Consider the following 20,385-nt stretch of genomic DNA (forward strand, 5'->3'; position numbering starts at 1 on the left):
CCAGCCTCCGCACTGGCAGCAGCAACTCCGCGGGCGCGGCCGGTCGGCCCCCTCCTCCGCGGGGCGGGCACCGCGCGAGCCAAACTCCGGGAGCGCGGCCGCTCGGCCGTCCCCGGCGGCGGCGGCAGCAGCGGCGGTTCGGGGAGTGGCTCTGCGGCGGCGGCGGATGAGTCAGCCCTGAGGCGGCATGGAGCCCTTCCCGCCGCCCACGGAGGACGACGAGGAGGACTGGCTTCGCCCGCAGCCGGGCGGCGGGGCCGCTCCGCCCGCCCCGTGTGAGCGCGGGCTGCGGCAGCGGTTGCGGGGCGGGGGAGCAATGGCGCCGGCCGAGGGGCCTGAGGGGGGCGGCGCGCGCGCAACGCTGGCGCCAGGGCTGAGGCGGGCGGGCGGGTGGGGAGGGGTGGTCGGCGGGGGAGGCGCGTGCACCCGGCTGAGGTGAGGGGGGGGGGCGGGGGAGGCGCGCGCCGGGTGAGGTGGGGGGGGCAGGGGAGGCGCGCGCGCCCGGCTGAGGTGAGGGAGGGCGGTTGAGGCCCTGCCCTGAGGTGAACCGTTGCCGCCCCCGCCGCTGCGGGGAAGGGGACGCGCGGCGCTGCCCCCCGGGGGGAGCCCTCTTCTCCCCGTGGGCTCGCTGGCAAGTCGCGTGGGCCGGAGGCGAGGCCCCGTCCTGGCTTTGAAGTGGCTGTGTGACTGCCGGGGTTTTGCGTTAGTAATAAAGGGCCGCGTCTCTTCCCGCGGATGCTCGCAAGGCTCAGAGCGGCTGGGGTGTGTTGTGTGTTAGGAACGCGGGGAAAGCATCGGTAGAATAAAAAATTATGAGTCGTGGTGGATGCCATTTTAATATACAAAGTTGTATGTTTAGATAGGTTTTAACTTAAACTTTAAGTTTCTTCTATCCAGAGAGAGCAAAACTGAAATCTCCAGGAGAGAAGAACCATTTTCTTTAGAAAGTTGCGGTGTTTATAAGGCGAGAGAGACTACCTCTCCTCTGCAAGCATTGACCTTTACTTGTGCTGGTATTCAGTGGCTCAGCCACTCAATTCAGTATTAAATATAATAAATTCTTTGTGATCCTGCTGATAATCACCTTGCTTCTCCACTTAGCTCAGCTGACTTCAATGGGACATTTAGAAAAAACAATATTTAGAAGTGGACCAAAGTCTAAAAGACTTCATTTGGACAACATCAACTTTGAACTAGTTCTTTCAGTTTACTGAAATAAAAGGGTTTTTTTAAAAAAAAAGAAACGGCAATTTTTTTTTCTGTAGCAGGGTTTGCTGTTTGTTAGACGATCAGTTGCTGTCTTCATTGGCTGCCTTTGGGAAAGCTTCAATATCTATGTCTCATAAACTTTTTAGAAAGTGCTTTGTTAATTTACTTGAAAGCATCCACAAGCTGAAATTTTGTGAAACTTGTGAAGGATGTACTCTAAAAGAGGTAGAAGAGTTAGCTCTATCAGTAAAGCATAATATTGACATCTAAGCTGAGCTGAAAAAAGCTTATTTTCTAGAAATATATTAAAAAGAAGTTTCAGTACTCCACTATGAAAGGATGTGTCAGTAAAACAGTGTTCTAAAATGATTCAGGGTGAAAAGCAATCCAGTCGACTGTCTGAAAAGAGGGAGAATGCTTATTAGTATGCTGAATTGCTGTGGATGAATTACATTCATAAGAAATTCTACAATTAATGTAGTGCTATAATTAATGTAAAACTTGTAGTATCTGTTTGCTAGTATAGATTTTCCTTTGAACTTTGTTACATCATATATAGGGCTGCTAATAATTTTTGTTTACTTCCCTTGCAGCAGGCCACAGTAAGTCTGTATCAGCAAGAAATACAGCATGCAGAGTGATTGTTCACCTTGACTTGGACTGCTTTTATGCACAAGTAGAAATGATCCGTAATCCTGAATTAAGAGACAAGCCTTTAGGTATGGCTTATTTTGCTGCTGGTTAATTTTGGGATTATGTGTGTTCAGGCAGAAGAAACCACGGACGTGCCTGCTTAGTTAGATGTAGAGTCACACAGTAGCTTTAACCACATCCGGAGTGAGCAAGGTGCAGACTAGATTCCATGTAGCTGTGCGAATACAAGACTAGTAAATCCTCTTGAGGAGGAGTATAGGTGCTTGCCAGCATGTCTGAATGTTTCTGGGAGTTGGAGATAGTTTATATCATACATGAGCAAAGAGAGGGCTGAGCTCCACAAATGAGTCTGTTCCTTTGGACACAGTCATGCTCAAAGCATACTTTATTCCATTCAGAAGTTAAGAATAAATGCAAGGCAGTCGATGTCTAGGATCAGTGGAGAAAGTACTTCTTAAATTGACTATTATATAAAGAGCGGTTTTCCAGATACGATTGTCTGAAAAGGCCCAAAATTGAGAGTGATATTAAAATGGAAAAAAATAGGTATAATGTTTTAAAATGTTCTTGCCATTAAGTAACTTAAATTAAGAGATTGGTCTTTCTCTTAGTCTTGTGAAATAATATTAATGTTTTTTGTTTGCTTGCTTGTTTATAACGTTGCATTCTGATCAAAGCATGTGTATTGCAGTTTTTGGCAGTGGTGTGAAAGTACTGTGGCCTTCTGTGAAATACGGAGAAACCTAAATTTTTAAAACCATTTAACCATTGTTTTTCAGGTGTTCAACAGAAAAACCTTGTAGTTACTTGTAACTATGAAGCCAGAAAACTTGGAATGAAGAAACTGATGTCTGTCAGAGATGCTAAAGAGAAGTTTCCTCAACTGACACTGGTTAATGGAGAGGATCTAACTCAATATAGGGAAATGTCATACAAGGTTACAGGTACAAACTAACAATTATTCAAGAGAGGACAAAGACTCTCTGTTAAACTCTGTGCACATACATGCATGTGTAATAGTATTACTATGTTGTACTTTTCTGCTCTCAAAGTTCTTATGAGAATGAGCCTTATACTGTAGTGGTAATACCTACAGTCGTGCAATGTCAATTTAATATTCCATAAAATAGACTATTAGACTTGGTTTCAATCTTTGTCAGGCATTATATATCATATTTCATGGGATCTGTATGCTATATTAGGATTATGCCCAAATACTTATTTATTTAAATTTAAAAAAAAATCTTAATGACTTCAGTAATAAATTTCCAAATAAGAAGTGATGGAGAACAGAATCCTGATACCTGCAGGTGGATGAACTTCTCTGATATCTCTTAACTTTAGAGTTTAATCTTAACTAAGTGATATGCCAGCATTAATTACTGTTTTTGTGACTAACTGTTAATAAATGTAGTAGTAATAATTTAAAGGTGAAAGCCCACGTGGCTGGTAAGCTGGGATTCCCTTGGACAAAGTAGCACAGAGAACTGTAATCTCAAATCTCTGCAATGTAAGAACTGTAATCTCAAAAAGAATTGAAGAAAAAAGACTGGGGGAGAGGAACAGCAGTGGATCAGAGACAACTGTAGGCTAAAGAGATTTTTCTCCTTTTTCCTTTGTTAAATAAAAAGATACTAAAAAGATTTAAAAATGTGGATTTTTTTTGTTGTGTTTGTTTTTTTTATCCAGAAGGGAACACCACCTCTGTTCATGCAAGCATCCTACTTCAATCTGTGGGGAATCCGCTGTGGGTTGATGCAAATATGAAACCTCAGTTTTAGTAGTGTGTGTATTGTCCTTGGTTATTTTTTTTCCTCCTAGATTTGTTGGAAGAATTTTGTCCACTAGTGGAAAGGCTTGGGTTTGATGAAAATTTTGTGGATATCACAGAGATTGTAGAGAAGAGGCTAAAACGGCTACAACAAAGTGGCTGTTCCAGAGTATGTGTGTCTGGCCATGTATACAACAACCAAGGTAAGTTGAGCCTTCTTTCTGTTGAAAAATAGCTTGAATTCTTGTGAAGTTCAATACAAAGTATCTGTCTGCTTCTAAGCGTTGCCTAAAGCTGAGCAGTTGGCAACTTCAGTTGCTCTAGGCTTGTTTTCCGTGCTTGGGAATGCATGGATCACAAACAGGAATTGGTGTTCGGATTAGTTTGTACAAAAAGTAAGTCTGCAGCAGATGAGCATGCACAATGATTTGGGGGAACAGTTTGCTGTTGTCTTTTTTTTTTTCTTTAAGATAGTTTTAAAGTTCAAAGACATTTAGAATTTTCATCGAGTTTGAACTTCATTGCCAGTTGGAAAAAGTTAATGAGTTGTTTTGTTTTGTTTTGATTTGTTTTTTTCTATGAACTAAAAGTAAACTTTTGCTACAGCCTTTAGGTCAGGAATAGTTACTGAGATTGAAGTAGCTAACTGAGCTGCTTTATACATCTTTATTGTGACCTTTCTTCTCAAACATGCATGTGGTATGTATACTCTGATACTCATTTCTTATATTAGGGAAGAAAGCAATTGTTCTTTCCTGGATGTAGTATTACTTTGAGCTATTTCTATGATTTTGAATATGGTTTGAGGAGAAAGGAAATGTTTGAAAAGTCTTTTTCCTCATTAATCTTTGCATCTGAGTAATAAAAGCTTAGGTGGCAGGCATTCCTAAATCTCTGATTTGGTTACACTGATGCAAGAATCTGATTTAACACTTTCCTTTGATATCTACAAATATAATATATTTTATATTTGAAATACTCCCTAAACATTATTTATCCTTGAAGAGTATGCCCCTGCTTTTAAAAAGTAGCATTTTCTCTTTTACCAGGATTTTTGAGAGATAGGAGTGAGCTTAAACTTGAATGCTGAAGTCACGGCAAAACCATCTGACCCATGGGACCATACTTTCTTATACTGTTTTAATCCATTTTGTAAAAAATCTCTACATCTTAACAGAGAATTAGCTAAGTGACTACTTACATTCTGAGCCCCACTTTCTTTCTCTTTTGCAGCTATCAATTTCCATGATCCAATGCATGTAAGACTAGTTATTGGATCTCAGATTGCAGAAGAGTTGAGGGAAGCTGTGCATGCGAGATTAGGCCTCACAGGCTGTGCCGGCGTGGCTTCTAACAAGTTACTGGCTAAGCTTGTGTCTGGTACCTTTAAACCAAATCAACAAACAGTTCTTCTGCCTGAAAGCTGTCAGGATCTAATACGCAACCTTGAGGACATCAACAAAGTGCCTGGTAAGAGGGTGGTGCTGCAAGCTTTGATGGAGAGCGTATTGAGAGCTTTGACAAATATGAGAAAACAGTACTTCAAAAATTATAGCTGAAATAATTTTACAGTCTAGTTCTTGAAAGGGAGTGGGAGGATTTGGAGGTGTGTTTGGGGTTTTGTTTTTCATTTCTTACACTGTTTCTGAATTTTACGTTGCAGAGGCAATGAAAACACTTCAGTTATTTTCATTTTTGGTTGTGGCATAGAAATGTTATAGCATTCTTTAGGATGCCTTCAAAAATACTTAATTTCCAGTTTATTTTTATTGAGGCTCAAGCGCTGTGGCTGATACTAGGTTTTATATGCAACTTTTTTTTTTTTTTAATTTGATGACTGAAAATCTATTGAGAGTTATTAAAACAGTCTATTGGAGCCTGAGAGAATTTTCTGGGAAAGCACTTTTCTAGTTACTCTATGCTGACACCATGCTGTTGGCCAAGAAATATTGATCTAGGCTGCAGATCTTTGTTCTGTCCCAGTGTGGCTTTTCTAATGGCAGATTCCAAAACTTGAACAGAAACTTACCAAAAATTTTGCTGAAAAACTTGCAATACAGTAATGAAAATAGTAATTGTCAGTACTGAATTCTAAATGGGGAGGCATTTATATTTACTTATGGATATAGATTTTTAATATTGGGTTAGTAATGATGTTTTCAAAATCTTTTAGTGCTTTATTTACAAGACGTATAAAAACGTTTTGTTAAGCTTTGCTGATGGCAGATAAAGTGTATAAAGTTATAAATGGTACTGAGGTGAATGGGATAGCACTTACTCACTGTTTTCCACAATATAAGAGTTGAAGCCTTCCAAATGGAGTTATCAGTCAATATGCATAAGCTGTTTTACACTAAACAAGATATATAGTAGAATTCATTGCCCCATATGTTTAGGAGATTAAAAGAATAAGTTTCAAAGTTATAGTACAAAAAATATATATTGGTCAGTTAGTAGCTACTAAAAGTGACTTTTTTTCTTAGATGAAGTCCTGAACTCAGGAAGTGTCTTACCTGTTATCATCTGGAAGAGCAGTAGAAGAATCTGCATAACCCTCTTGCCTTTATTTTTGCCCTGTGTTCTGTGCTACTGGATGCTTTTGACAGCAGGATTATGGACTAGCTAGATGTTTTGGTTGACCAGTCTGAGAGTTTTTAAAGATAACCCTTTAATAACTTTCACTTTTCTGTGTATTTGATATACATTTTATTTAGGCATTGGCTATAAAACTGCTAAACGCCTCGAAACACTGGGTCTTAAAAGTGTGTGTGATCTCCAAGCATTTCCATCTGCTGTGTTAGAGAAGGAACTTGGTGTTTCTACTGCTCAGCGTATCCAAAAGCTCAGCTATGGAGAGGATGACTCCCCTGTGACTCCGTCAGGCCCTCCTCAGGTACAAATATTGTTCTGAAGTACTTTTTAAAGGGCAAAAATTTGCTTTGATTTTTATACAGCTTCACTAGACTAATTGAAATGGTTCCCAATTATAGTGCTACTTCAATATAACAATTCCTACAGTTTTCTATATATATTCCCTAGTATAACTTAGGATATATTAGTGTATAATGCTCCTGAAATTCAGTTGAGCTTTGAGTTTTGTCAAAGGCATCTTAGATTTCATTCTGCATGCTTGATTTTGATGAGATTTTTGAGCTAATTATAAGATTGAAAGGACTAACGTGTTTTTTTTTTTTCCAGTCCTTTAGTGAAGAAGACTCCTTTAAAAAGTGTTCATCAGAAGGGCAAGTTAAAGAGAAAATTGAAGAGCTGCTTGCTAGCCTCTTAGACAGGTGACTGTCTTCAATAGCTCTTTTTGCTGACTGAATTTGTGACGTGAAAGGACTTTGAGCGTATGTAAGGTTTGTCTCATACTCTATAATATTTCTTCTTTCAGCAAAACGCACTTGCAGAGACAGCACCTGCCTTTCCAACAACTCTTCCCCTTTGGTCTTTTGTCTCAAGTCATGCATTGTCCTTCTGCATTGCTTCATTTTCCTCTTAAAATTGTTTTTCATATCCTCCTCCCCCGGCTGGCTGCCAGCTATTCCATTCCCATGCAGCTTCCTTGACAAAGATTTTTACATTATTCCATTTGCTGATTCTTTTCTATTGCTCTGATGATGCATCACAGTATTTTAGTGCATCTTCACTCATCTCCCTTAATTTCTGTGAAAGGCCCTAGATCTTCTCTTTCTTTTCTGTGTGTGACTTCCTCTAATTTCAGTCCCTTAGTTATCACCACTTACATTTGTCTCCTGTTATGCAGCTCAGTTTTCTGTTAGTCTGGAAGGCATTTTCATTTCTTCCTCCTTCCTTTGCCCCGTGAATCCAGGCAGTATACAAACCCAGCTACTGCAATTTGACAATTGACCAGCATATTGGAGGATGACAGGATGGATTTACTCTTTATCTCTGTGACTTTCCTGTCTTCCCTTTCTATCCTGTGACTCTCTTGGTTCATTTTAAAAAGATAAATGAAAGGAGAAATATTCTAGCAGCGCTGAACTGTTTTGTGATTGTTTTTCTTTCGCTATGCTTGAGCTTATTGTTCTGACTTTTGAACCCCTCTATGTGTCATTTCTAAATAACCTGTGTCCCTCATCAGTTCTTGATTTTTTTTTTTTACTTTTTCTTCTACATAGTTTCATGTTCTCTTCATGCCTTTCCAAGTCTTAAAATAATCTACAAGTCTTAACCATCTTCTGTCCCCACATCTATGCAGGATTAGCAATAGATATATCCAATTTAGTTATATTAACATTGTGGCTAGGGAGTCTTTTCTCTGCATATCGGACTTTACTCAGTAATCATAAAATCAGAATTGAGGCTGTTCTACATCCCATCTCGTTTATAACATTTAGAATTAAGAAGCCTTGTGTAGGGAAAGTATCTGCATGCCTTTTGGATGCTGAAAGAAACAATTACATACTCTGTTTCTTTGTTTTCCCTTCCTCCTAAAGCTAATCTTTTGCCCCTAAAGCAGTGATATTTTCTTGAAAAACAAAAAGAAAAGCTAAAGATTTGGGATTATACAGGGTACAATTGTAAATGCTACACTACTTTTAATGTAGTAAGTACAGAAATATGTGGTAGTTTTGCAGGCTGACCCACTTAATTTTAACACTCACTTCAGTTGAAGACTCTGTGAAACAGTATTTACATAATATTGAACTTCTAACTCGGGGGTAAGTTAAGAAAACCAGCTAGGACCTGAAGTTCCCCATATAATCTGTGGAGATAAGTTTAGGAATTGGGAGAGATCCATAATGTTTACATTAAATGGCCTTGTAACCTAAACTAGATGTTGTGACAGTTTCCTTGGCCCCCTGAAAAACATTCATCGTAATGCTTATCGCTTTGTGCACGTTAATGTTCTGTAGAATACACAAAGATGGAAGAAAACCACACACAATAAGACTGGTCATCCGCCAGTTTTCTTCAACTAATAAATGGTTTAATCGGGAAAGTCGTCAGTGTCCTATTCCACCTCATCTCATTCAGAAATTTGGAAAAGGTAAACTTTGAATTTTTGAAAGTATCCACTTTGTGCTGCTATCTTTTAACTTGCCTGAAAATTGTATGTTGTGTAAAGATTTTAAATGTTGGTTAACTGGTGCTGTGGTCAGGTGTGAGCATTAGAACAAACCTAGAAGAAGTAGAAACAATGTTTTGAGAAGAGCTAATGAATCTACTCAGGTGCTTTATGACTGTCAAAGTAGTACATGCTAACTGGATTAAGAAGAAAATCTGAGATACTTAATCTGTTTTGCTGAAAAATTCCACTATTTAGTTTCATAATAATATTCCTTAGGCCTAATAGTTGGAAGCTTTTCCATTACTTGTAATGGATATATCTGGATGAGATATGCTAAAAAATATGAAAATTCACTGTAGGAATAACATCTATGTTACTGTCAAATTTTAACTCAGCTTTGCTGGATTAGTAGCATTAAGTTGGAAGGTGGGTGGAGGAAGCTGTTTCCTACATTAATTATCTGCTTGCCTATGCTGTGGATTTGAATTATGTTCCCAGATAAATGGAATCTATTATGTAATAAAATATCTCTTTTTGATGTACTTTTTAAAATTAATAACACATAGCTCTCATCTTTCTCAAACTTAAGTTTTCCAACCTAACCAGCAATTGCAATTCATTTGACCCTTCATTCAGAATTGGGGAGAGAGGAGATAAATCTGAATCACTGCTATACGAGCATGCAGAATCGCTGTTCCTTGACTTGCTTTATTAATCCTCGAATGGCTTCTCACGGTCCTAGAGAAACCATTGAAAATCTGTGTAGCTTTTCACTTCTAAATTGCTGGTGGATTCCTGCTATGTTGGAGGTGACCGAAAATTGTTGTTGTCTCATGTAGTCATGCAAATCCCAGTAAACTGTGCTGGTATTACCAGTGCTGATGTAATGTCGTATACCTACATAGCCCTGTAAAGGCCCTTTTTGGTAGAGCTAGATCATTTCTCAAACCTATTCAGTATTCTGCAATTCTTTTCTTCTAACCTAAGTACATAATATTAAGCTACCTTCCCAGGTGTAAGATTCAGCATTTTGGGGAGAGGAGCGGGGGGAGGAAAGCAGTCTGCATTCAGTTCAGGGCATACCTGACAGGGCAAAATGGAAGTCTTAATGACCTATGATATATTGATTAGGGATAAATCTCTAGGACTGTTATTTTAACAGATCATATTGGAAACCTTTAGCAGGTGTTTAGAGTTTAATATTTGAGGAATTCATCTTTTGAGATGAATAAATGTTACCTCATAGGATATGGATGGTGTTATAAATACTCTCAAAATGTTAAGAATAGCTTTTATTTTTATAACTTCTTAGGTTACTATTGATCTCTATTTTTGTCTACATGCAAAATGATGCAAGTTCAGAATGTAAAATTAAGAGTGCCTAATATTTTGCCTTTGTACCTTGCTACTTAAATCATAATCTCTTTCAGTTGTTTACAGAAGGCTTTTGATTACATACATTGCTTTTTTCAACTTTTTTTGTATTAGAAAGCAGCAGTGTTATATCCCCATTGGTTGATATACTAATGAAATTGTTTCGAAAGATGATAAACGTAGCTCTGCCATTTCATATCACTCTTTTGAGTGTCAGCTTCTCCAACCTCAAAGATCTTCCTAGCAGCAAGAAAGGATCAATTGGTTTTTATCTAACAGAGGTGTCATCACCTTCAGCCTCTGGTAAAAATGTCCAGGTAAGATGAAAGATATTGAAAATTCTCTTTCCAGATGAGTAAGTTCTGAGATAATATTTCTGTCTATATAGAGATTTAAACCTTAATGCTTTGGAAGCTTTAGGATCACAAATTGTATTTGTGTAGTAAAAATAAAGATTCCTTTGGAGTCTTCTGAGCAAGTGTTACTTGTTTGCTTTCTTTCCTTAGTTGTTATTATTAAATCTGTTTTAATCAGCGTAGATTGAATGGGACAGCCAGCTAGGTTTTTGACCCTTTAGACTGAAGAGAACAGAATTCGCTAAGGGAAAAATCCAAACCTATGTCTTCCAAAACTAATCCCTGAATTTGGCTCTTCATTCCAGTAAGATCTGCCATCTGTTCAGCACTTGTGAAACAACAGGCCCCTTGCTCAGATAGTGTATCCTTTCATATTTTACATCTGAAAATCCTGGAGCTAATACTTCTATAGTAGCTGATCTACAGATCATATTTTGGTGGATTTGATTTAAATCTGATTTAAGGATAAACTCAGAGACAGAACTTTAATTTTTACCTTAGATAAAATCTCACTGATGTTTATAATCTCTCTTGTTGCTATTATAAAAATGCATTTAGAGTGATCATTTCACTTTCTGTGTGTTCATAAGTCTCCCTGTAAACACAGACTAGGAATCGATCAAAGATTCAGTCCTGTATTGGCCAATAGCACTGGCTTCTGATCTGCTGAGCTTCTAATTCCTGCTCTGAATTGAACAAAATGTCCCTCGCAGCTGTACACACTAGACAGTATAGGAGTTGTCTGTGGAAACATTGCTAAATATTCCCACAAGATCTGTGCTTTTGATATGTAATATGAAAACTTAGTAACCTCAAACTTACTTTGTATAATGAATTTACTGTTTTTGTCTTGACATAACTTTGCATATTGATAAATTTTGGTTTCTTTACTGCTGAGGAATATGATGAATAACATCACATTGTATATTCTAAAGTTCCATGAAGGTTTAAAACAGTAAAATGTAACTTCAAAATATTTGCTCCTTTAAAATAAGAAGAGGATCCCTATGTATATCTGCCTTCAAGATCTACGTTTGAAAATAAGATTAGAAAAAATACAACACTACTGATCATAAGGAAAAAAGATTAGTCTATTAAAGAATGTTTTGAAGAATTCACTGTTAGTAAAATAGTACTTAGTCATTATTAGTCTACATAGAACATTTACTTATGTTTTTTATGTATGTTTTATGCCACAGGAAATGGTGGATGTTTCACAAGGCCAGGCAAGCTCTTCTTGGATCCAGAATTTCAACAGAACTGGAAATACACCAATGAGAAAACTTTCAGAAGAAAAGCAAAGCTGTATAAGAAAAGCTGGAACTCCTGACTTCCCATTTCAGTTGTCTCCTGGTGACACTGACCAGGAGGTCTTCAGGGAACTTCCAGAAGAAATTAAGAAAGAAATTATTTCTGAAAGAACAGAAGAAATGATCCCTACAGAGAGTGTTTTTAGTCAACCATCACTATGTTTTCCAAATGAGATAAATAGCACTTCTCCAAGTTCCAAAAGAGTAAATAATGATATGAACGCTTCAGGGTGCAGCATACACTTCACATCAGCTCATGACTCTGCAACTGTTCTGGCACACAGCTCCAAGGCCAGTTGTTCTTCCGAGTATCCTGGAAGTATATTGATAGATGGTGATAGGGAAAAAAAGCCTACAGCCCCTCTGAATTTTAGAGAGAGAGACTTGCTGGTTCCGGAAGTTGGAGCCAGCCAAACTGTTCTGCCTGCCCCGGTCTTGGGTAAAGATGAGCAAGCCTTTGGAACAGCTTCTGAGGCTAAAACCCACGGCAGCAGAGAAGGAATTGTATTTCCTCATAACGTTGACCCAAAGACTTTTTTTGAACTACCTGCAGATGTGCAAAAAGAACTACTAGCTGAATGGAAGAATCAGGAACTTGCATCCAAAATGTTTATGGGTAAACCCCCTGAAAAGCCTAAAGCGAACAGAGGAAGAAAGAATACAGCATCGTGTTTATCACAGTCTAACAATTTACTAAGATATTTTAAACCACAATGAAACACTTTCATTATACAAGGACACTACAAGAATGGGCACTGAAGACAGTTCACTTTATGAAAAACTTAATGTAAATTGTAAAGATGTAAATATTAAAAATACATTTTGGTAACCTTTGACATAATACCTACTAGTGATTTTTTTAAGAAGTAGTTAGCTTGTCTTGTTTTTCTTTGAGTTTTGAGACTTGCACATCATTTTGTAAGAAAGCATGACTTGATCAGATAAATCCTACATTGTCCTAAAATACTACAGTGTGGTTTGCAAAAATGCCATTTAGTATTCACTGTTAATACCTTAACCCCCTGACTGGGGGGAAGAAAAACACCTTTTGAATTTATATTTTGTTGAGTGTTACTAGCAACTTGAGAGGACAGGAAGCAGTAAAGATGAAAACTGTGTACACACTATTCTTTAACTTGCACCTTTGCTTCTGTGACTTGTAATGTAAACTTACTGACAGCTCTGTCAGTATCTTCTGCAGTTAAATGGTAACTAGAAGCATTAGAAAGACTGAGGGGTAGGGCTGGAAGCATTAGTTATAAATACATTATATCACCAGGATGTTCCTGGACAGTGTGCAGCATAAAAAAATTGATTGTAGGTTTGGTGTTCAGGATTCATGAAATGACACGACTGAGTTACAGAGCAGCTTTTAATGAGATGCCATATAATTGGATTCATAAGGCTCTTTGGATGTTTAATTCCAAAACACTGAAATAGTTGCTAATCGCTATTACACATTTGTAGTAATAAACATGTTTAAAGTCTCGAGTATGCAGGATGCTTGCTTGTTTCAGTCAGAAGTACATAATTTTGAGGTAAAAAATTATCAAAATGTGTTTAAAGCTATGGTAAAATATTTTTGACTACCCTATTTTAACACTGCTATAGTTTACATCACCATATTTTCACATAACTGTATATAAAGTGCAAAAATATTACAAAACACCACTTGATAACATTGAAAGCTGTATTTTTGATGGCACTTCAGTGTAAATTCTGACATGTTTCCCAAGAGCAGAAAAAACTAGTGTTCATAATTTAATATTAAACAGATAAGTTAAGCTTTACACGTTTCCACATAAACGACAATTAAAATACTAAACTTCATCCTCTATTAAAAGTGAATCCAGATGAAAGATGTACATGGCATAAGTGCATATTATTTTTCACTTATGTTTAATTATGGTCTTTCAAGCCTTTCAGTCCAGCTCTTGTTTCAGTGATTAGATTTATGAGAGTAGTAGGTATTGCTGTCTCCACCACAGAGTAGGGAAGCATTCCTCCTAATTCTGGCTGGATAAATACAACTAGCTTAGAATGCTCTGGATTCCTAGAATGAAAAGAACAGAAGCCTTCAATTAACACTCACTTCTCTTGCTTCTAAACTTACTGAGATGCAAGTTATGATTTATAGTCCATCTCTGAAATATCATAAGTAATCTGAAAGAATGGATTATGGGTAAAGTTCCTATGACATGAACTTCAGCTATTATTATGAGTCTCATGAGGTTCCCTAAATAGTTTCAAAAGGAGATTGTCTGAGCCAGAAAACTGACCTCCAGGAAACTCTGAAGTTTCCCTGGACTATAACCAGCTCAATAAAATAGCTCCTGTGTAGCTTTTATTAAGTTTTGCATAGAGAAGATAACTGAATAATCGAAGATGATAACATAAGGGGAATTTAAATACTTACTCTGGCAAGGGTGAACACACATATCCACAAGGATTGTTATAGCCACGGACACAAGAAGGAGTTGGAGGGCATCTTGAATATTCCACGCTGACAGCTGTATTGCCACATAAAAAAGCAGCATCGAATTAGTTGTTTTATATATATATATCTCTCAATCATGACTCAGGAAGAGTTTTGTTTTGTTTTTTAAACAAAGCACTACTCCAGAAATGGGATAGTACCAAAAAAAAAAATCTCACAACATGATCAGCAGGGCGTTTAGCAATTGTATTCTGTAGGCAAAATACCTATACAACATTAAATAATTGTGTAAGTAATTCAATATATGTAAAAATTTCTACAGATGTTTGGGCAGGTATACCCAAAAGTGTTATCACCGAGATGTGTTTACAAATACCTAGCGCTGAGTTGTGGTTTAGTTCTGAACAAAGAGTCAGTTTGTTAGCAGATGTGTTAATAGCTTATTGTGTTAGCAGAATAAACAAAGAACACTATTTTTTTGAAGATCAATTTTGGTATTTGCAGTATTAAAATTAAAAAAAAATTGGTTTGGGAGATTGTTAATATTTAATTCACTAAGACCACACATGGAGCAAGTACTATATACCGTGACTGGGCTGCAGAACTGATTGGATAACAATTCATATTAAGATTTCCAGAATGCAGCCAAAATATATAAACATGCAGTAGTTATGTAAAACTTACAGTTAGTTGTAAGGATACCACCAGGATAGGGTTTAACATGCACCAAGTCAACAAAATCTCTTGATGAAATCAGTCCCATACCATAACTGTGTGTTACACTGTGGTATATACCAGTATCCTACAAGTAAATAAATGTAATTTGTTGAATTAACAGGTTAGAAGCTAAGTTTTAGTTACCTGGCAAAGCAGCATTATATGCTGAATAATGAGAATGTGGCAAAAACGGATTTATCTGTTAGCATAAAAAGACAGTTCTTATGTTCGGTTAGTACTGAACTAACACACGACCACCATGAAAGTGATTTTCCAGAGTGCTGGGACTGCCATTCCTTGTGACTGGGATTTGAGGCAGGGAATATCATTTGTGCGTAAAAAAACTCAAAACGTGCACATTAGGTATTCTAGTGCCACAGATACTAATTTGCATTAAAATACATATGCTAGATGGTATGTTACATTCTAGGACAAAGATCCATAGTCTGAGTATGTGTTTTAAAACTAACCAGTTCCAAAAAAGCAGAGAAGTGAATGAATGTACCAATATATTCTAATATCTGACAAATTCTGGCAGATCCAGGCAGAGGGAAGTGAAAGGTTTGCAGAAGAGAAAAAGGGGAAGATTTTGCTTTTTCAGTGTAGAGAGCGTTTTCAAACATTTGAGTCATTTATACATGTGTAATACGTTCTTAGACCCTTCTCAACCATATGCAGGGCTGTCTCTTTCAAATGGTTAGATAAAGGCTTGCTAATACAGAACTGATGTTCTTCACAGGTGTTTTAAGCTCCTGGTTCTCAGAGTGCCTGGGACAAAGCCAAAAATAACTGGAATTCTGAATATGTAATATTTCACCGCACTAGTAGAGTATCAGTTCAATTTCCATGCTCTCCTAGACTTCAGCGTATCTAAAATAGCTCAGCCTCTAGTGGAATGCAAGACAGTGTCCAACTATAGTATCTGTAATAATACTAACATAAATTAAGAAGGATCTGATCTGCAGATTCCCTAGAGGGCAATCTAATTCATGTCTATGATAGTCGTGTTCACCTAAGTTACCTGTTTTTCCCATGCAAATACAATCACATACAATCAAGTAGTCCTGAAGCTATCTGCATTTTTCAGAGATTAGAGGTAATTGTATATTTAACTTTTCAAACTCCTCCTTTACCTGCCTCCCTCCCCAAATTTCTGTGCTGATATACTACCAAAGAAACATCCTAGCTTCTAACAAGCCAGAAGAGTGTCTTTTTAATTTGTGTTAACCACACTAACTCTGAGAGGTGCTTCCTCTCAATTTTGGTGTGATTTTGTCTCATCCTACACTTAATGGAGACTTCTGATGTTTTCCATGCACTGAATTCTTGACATGTTTAAGGTTATTTATTTCATAATAAATATTTAACTCCTAAAGGGAGGGACACAATTCATATCTACCTCACATCAGCTAGCACATTTAGAAATGAAAAGTTTTTACTAAACTAAAATATATTTCATATTGAAATCCTAGAGACTGAAGTTTCTCTGTACCAGTAGAGGTCTTTTTAATCACCACAATTCAGGCAGAAAGAGTTAAAAAAATCTTTCAGTGAAATTATTGTATTACCTGGTCAATCTTTTCTAACAGCTTGTAAGATTGTAATGCTTTGTCCCACTTGTTTCGATATTCAGGAAGATACATAAAAGGAATAATTTTACTAGGGACTTCCTTAATTATCCCTTCTCCACGGTATCTAGATTTTATAAAAAAACAAAAATAAATTATTAATTCATATTTGTGAATTGGAAAAAGAAGCTATACAATAATAAAGATCTAGCAGTTGGGTATGCCAGGCTATAATGAGGTAAAGCACTTGCTGGATTGATTAAACTTCAAATAATAATATACTTCTGTAACTTTTTTGAGAGCATTACATTCTCGACACCAGTCATTTTAAATTAATTATTTTATTGTGAACTATTAGATAGAAACCTATTAGTTCAAATATGTGTAACAATATTCATCCATTAATTTATCTTTTTCCAATGGATACTTTCAAAATCCATTTTCATACTGATAATAAACAATGAGAAGATTTGTAAACTAGTATATTCTGGCATTTCTCAAACTTTTTGTCCATAATCCTCTGGGGAGTTCGAAGGGGGGAAATAGGGCCCCTAATAAGGAAAGAGGAAGCTCCTGCAACGCTGGCAACTGCTCGCTAATACCGGCAGTTCTCACACCTAGTTTCTGGAGAAACTGTGAATCATTGCTGTAAGCACTTACGGGCAGCAATTACACTCAAAGGTGAAGGATGCTGCATGAACACAGATGTGCTCAGAGGGACCATGCTTACAAAAAGTCTTCATGAAAGCAGGTGCGCAGACCCTGATGATGTATGAATGTAAGTCAGGAAGAGTGAAGAAAAAACAAATTGAAAACCAAACGCAGGGGCCTTGTAAAATTATAGGTCTGTTTCTCCACTCTGCAGCAACTTCTGTCACCACTTACTGCCTTGGTGGAGTGAGTGCAGTGTGGGTGTATATGCCTGCTCCAGAAACTTGATTCTCCAGTACCTACAACAGGTACAGATGGTGATGGAAAACATGTTAATGTCTACTGAAAAACAGGGAATGTAAGCTGTGGCAGAGCCAGGTAAAATCAGCATATTAATATTTGGATACACCCTTCATTTCCACAGCTGCCATGAACTTATCATGTTTACCAATCTCGTGAGCAGCTCTTGCCTCCATCCTGTAATATCTTCTCTCCTAAACTCAGTATGAGTTGTTAATCAGAAGGGTTTCCTCTACACAAGGCCTCTGAAAAATACAATTGCTAGAACAAAAGACAGGGCACTTCACCTGATTGAAGCCAGGATTTGCATTCTTTTTCACCACAAGATCACATATTGACTTCTGTTAGCTAGCAGAGCAAACTGTTAATACTCCTGTCAATTAAAAAGGAAACTGGCATCTGCAATACGTGGTTAATAAACATCCAACTTCCAGCTTGACATTGGAACAGCCCTACTTCTGCTCCCAGAAGCAGCTGATTACTTCATAAAAGACATGCTAGGGACCAATACAGCTTCTTAATGTGCGTCATGTAAAGATTTTTACAAAAAATAAACGCAAATGATGGATTTGGGGCTTCCTAAAGAAAAAGGCAGAAAGCGCCATGATGATTCTTCTAACTGCAAAGAACTTACTACAGACAAATCTACTTAGTACAGCTAAAAATGGCTATGTGACTGACTGGGACTATAACGTATCTTTTTCTTCCATGGAAACTAGGTAGGCAAAGAATTTTAAGCATCCAGACTCTCACTCACTGTATTGGGATAAGATCTGAAGTACGAGAACAAATAATGCCACTTCTAAAGTATACAAATTTCTATTAAAATAACAATACTCTTAACATATTCTAATAAGATATTACAGCTATTTCTCATTATAATACCACAGTATAATTCTTCAGTAATGCTAGTGATACAGCATTGACTTCTGTAGTGAATATCTTTGCTGTTGAAACCTTCAAAAAAAATTGAGCAAGATTTTTGTATTTAGAATACCACTAGTCAGGAACATACACTCAGAATAAAAGAAATATCTGATGCAAATTTTCTCTATTGTATATCTGTCTAGATTGATATTTCACATAACTGAATAACCACTAAGCATTTAAAAAAGAAGAGAAGCTCACAACATGTCCTAAGTGCCTCTTTTCTTCCCCTTTCACACACCTCTCTTCTGGGCGATATATTTTTTTCCTGGTCACTAAGGGATCAGTGGAGTGCCACAGCCAGCACAAATGAGAAGCAGGACTGCAGAGCCAGGAGAGGGGTAAGGAAGAGGAGTGCAGGATTGTGAAGGAGCAACAGCAACTCTTATCCGTGACAGCAAGCTGTGACAACCAGCCTAGAGCACCTCACCTAACTCCACCCTTTGGGCCAAATCCAGCTGCTTAACAAAAGTTGCACAGAATTCATAGCTCAAGAGAAGGAAGGACAGATAAAGTTGCTGCTCTGGAGGCTGTATGAGCCTCTCATCGCTGATACAAAGTATTCTGTTTCAGATGCTGGAAAGAAGAAGGGCAGAAGAAGGACAGATAAGAGAGAGCGAAAGTATGTTTACATGTGTGAATATCAGTCATTTCACAAGGATAAACAGGTGAAAAGGGAAGCTGAAATGTAATGGTTTGAACAGAATTTTCCTGCCAGGAAGAGCTACCAGCTTCAGGCCAAAACTGTGATTCCATATTTACTTATTCCATAATAATAACAGTTATTCAACATTTAATTTTCTTGGCACTTTTGAAAATTATTCAGGAAATCCATCTCTTCTCTATTCCAGCACTGTGGCTGACACTGTGTAACTATAGCACAACATCTTTTCTACAGCCAACAAAATTTAACTTAACAGTTTTAAGAAGGACAGATTACGTTTAGTTTTTCTATTCAGGTCTTGGGTATCACTGTTAAAAACTGAAGTTTGTATTCGTTACAATGACAAACAAAATGAAAATACTTACATGTTTCCTGAATACTCTTTTGAAGGTTTTGAAGCAACTGTAATATTTTTCTCAAGAGAGAAAAGGAAAATAATAAGTTAAGAGTTGATAAAAAGTATTCAACTAATTTTTAAAACAAAAAGAAATTGTAAGCACTTTTTACAACAAAATAAATTTAATAAAAATAACTTCATAAACAATATTAATTAATATTTTCTTACTGAAACTTTTATCACTCTCCATCCTGAAGTATCCTGGTTGTATGATAAAATCTTTTTTGCAACTTCATCCGTAATTTTCTTATAGTCCATTTATCTGTAAAGATTTAAAAACAATTTGTTGGCATGTGACAAAAGCACTTCTCAAAGAGCAAAAACCATTGGGCTTATCCCTGTATTCTCTCCATAGGCTTTAACGAACCTTTACTGAGTATTTCTATCAAATCAACTACTTCTTATCCATCATATACCGTTTCAGAAAAAGAGAGTCCTTATTTAAACAAAACTATAACTGGTTTTCATGCATATTTTGTCCTGAGAAGTAGCTATCGGAGCGGGTCTTAAGACTGAATTACAACGTCTCGTGAGACATGCTAGTCACTCCACGTTATATCCAACGTTACTCCATGTTAAACTCTCGCTGCTTATACAGTTCATCCCCTGAGGCCCTGATGCCGCCAAGCTTCGCTAGGCTCAGCAGACCTGCGGGCAACGTGCCGCCCGTGGCGAGCCGCCCCCCGCCCGGGCCCCCCAGGGCCGACACGGCCCTGCCCGGCGCGCCTCACCTCGCCGCCCTCTCTCTGCCTGGGAGCTCTTTGTCATAGGAAGTTTCGATGGCGGTTCTCAGGCCAACAGCGCCTTCTGGGCTCGTCTGCCGCGCGCAGAGCCAACTTCAGACGGCCCAGGGGAGGCCGCCACCCGCCGGGAGCGCCAGCCCGCCGGCGCCGCCACCGCGCTGCCTCACAGCCGCCTCGAAGGAGCGGAGCGGAGCGGCGGAGCGACGCCCTCCCCCCTTCCCGCGCCCCCGCGCGAGGCATGCCGGGAGCTGTAGTCCAGGCGGGCGGCGCGG

At 38.1% G+C, this 20,385-nt stretch overlaps 2 protein-coding genes across 3 annotated transcripts; one reads left to right on the forward strand and one right to left on the reverse strand.

Moving 5' to 3' along the window:
- The first annotated feature begins 46 nt into the window (after positions 1-46).
- POLI (DNA polymerase iota) lies at positions 47-12,550 on the forward strand. Its single transcript, XM_067316020.1, has 10 exons — positions 47-275; positions 1,803-1,928; positions 2,643-2,807; positions 3,685-3,837; positions 4,868-5,104; positions 6,349-6,527; positions 6,833-6,924; positions 8,515-8,648; positions 10,158-10,360; positions 11,599-12,550. The coding sequence occupies exons 1-10, from the start codon at positions 188-190 to the stop codon at positions 12,424-12,426; spliced, it is 2,205 nt and encodes a 734-aa protein (XP_067172121.1). The 5' UTR covers positions 47-187; the 3' UTR covers positions 12,427-12,550.
- Positions 12,551-13,063: 513 nt separating this feature from the next.
- STARD6 (StAR related lipid transfer domain containing 6) lies at positions 13,064-20,328 on the reverse strand. Of its 2 annotated transcripts, XM_067316022.1 has the most exons (7): positions 20,102-20,328; positions 19,539-19,632; positions 19,339-19,388; positions 16,432-16,558; positions 14,831-14,948; positions 14,126-14,219; positions 13,064-13,762 (listed from the first exon to the last, which is right to left on the reverse strand). In XM_067316022.1, exons 2-7 carry the CDS (start codon positions 19,626-19,628, stop codon positions 13,609-13,611), a joined length of 633 nt encoding a protein of 210 aa, XP_067172123.1. In that variant the 5' UTR covers positions 19,629-19,632; positions 20,102-20,328; the 3' UTR covers positions 13,064-13,608. The 2 variants fall into 2 exon arrangements, with proteins under 2 accessions (XP_067172123.1, XP_013801170.1); XM_013945716.2 differs by lacking the exons at positions 19,339-19,388; positions 19,539-19,632; positions 20,102-20,328 and adding an exon at positions 17,670-17,755.
- Positions 20,329-20,385: the final 57 nt, after the last annotated feature.

The sequence above is a fragment of the Apteryx mantelli genome, chromosome Z, assembly GCF_036417845.1.
Source record: "Apteryx mantelli isolate bAptMan1 chromosome Z, bAptMan1.hap1, whole genome shotgun sequence".
Lineage (NCBI taxonomy): Eukaryota > Metazoa > Chordata > Aves > Apterygiformes > Apterygidae > Apteryx > Apteryx mantelli.

Coding starts and splice junctions, on each gene's coding strand:
- STARD6 (XM_067316022.1), bottom strand. CDS start 19,628: ATGGACTATAAGAAAATTACGGATGAAGTTGCAAAAAAGATTTTATCA. Junction 16,559..19,338: donor AAAGAGTATTCAGGAAACAT/GTAAGTATTTTC, acceptor TATAAAATCTAG/ATACCGTGGAGAAGGGATAA. Junction 14,949..16,431: donor TGTTAGAAAAGATTGACCAG/GTAATACAATAA, acceptor ATTTACTTGTAG/GATACTGGTATATACCACAG.
- POLI (XM_067316020.1), top strand. CDS start 188: ATGGAGCCCTTCCCGCCGCCCACGGAGGACGACGAGGAGGACTGGCTT. Junction 2,808..3,684: donor AATGTCATACAAGGTTACAG/GTACAAACTAAC, acceptor TTTTCCTCCTAG/ATTTGTTGGAAGAATTTTGT. Junction 8,649..10,157: donor CATTCAGAAATTTGGAAAAG/GTAAACTTTGAA, acceptor TTTTTGTATTAG/AAAGCAGCAGTGTTATATCC.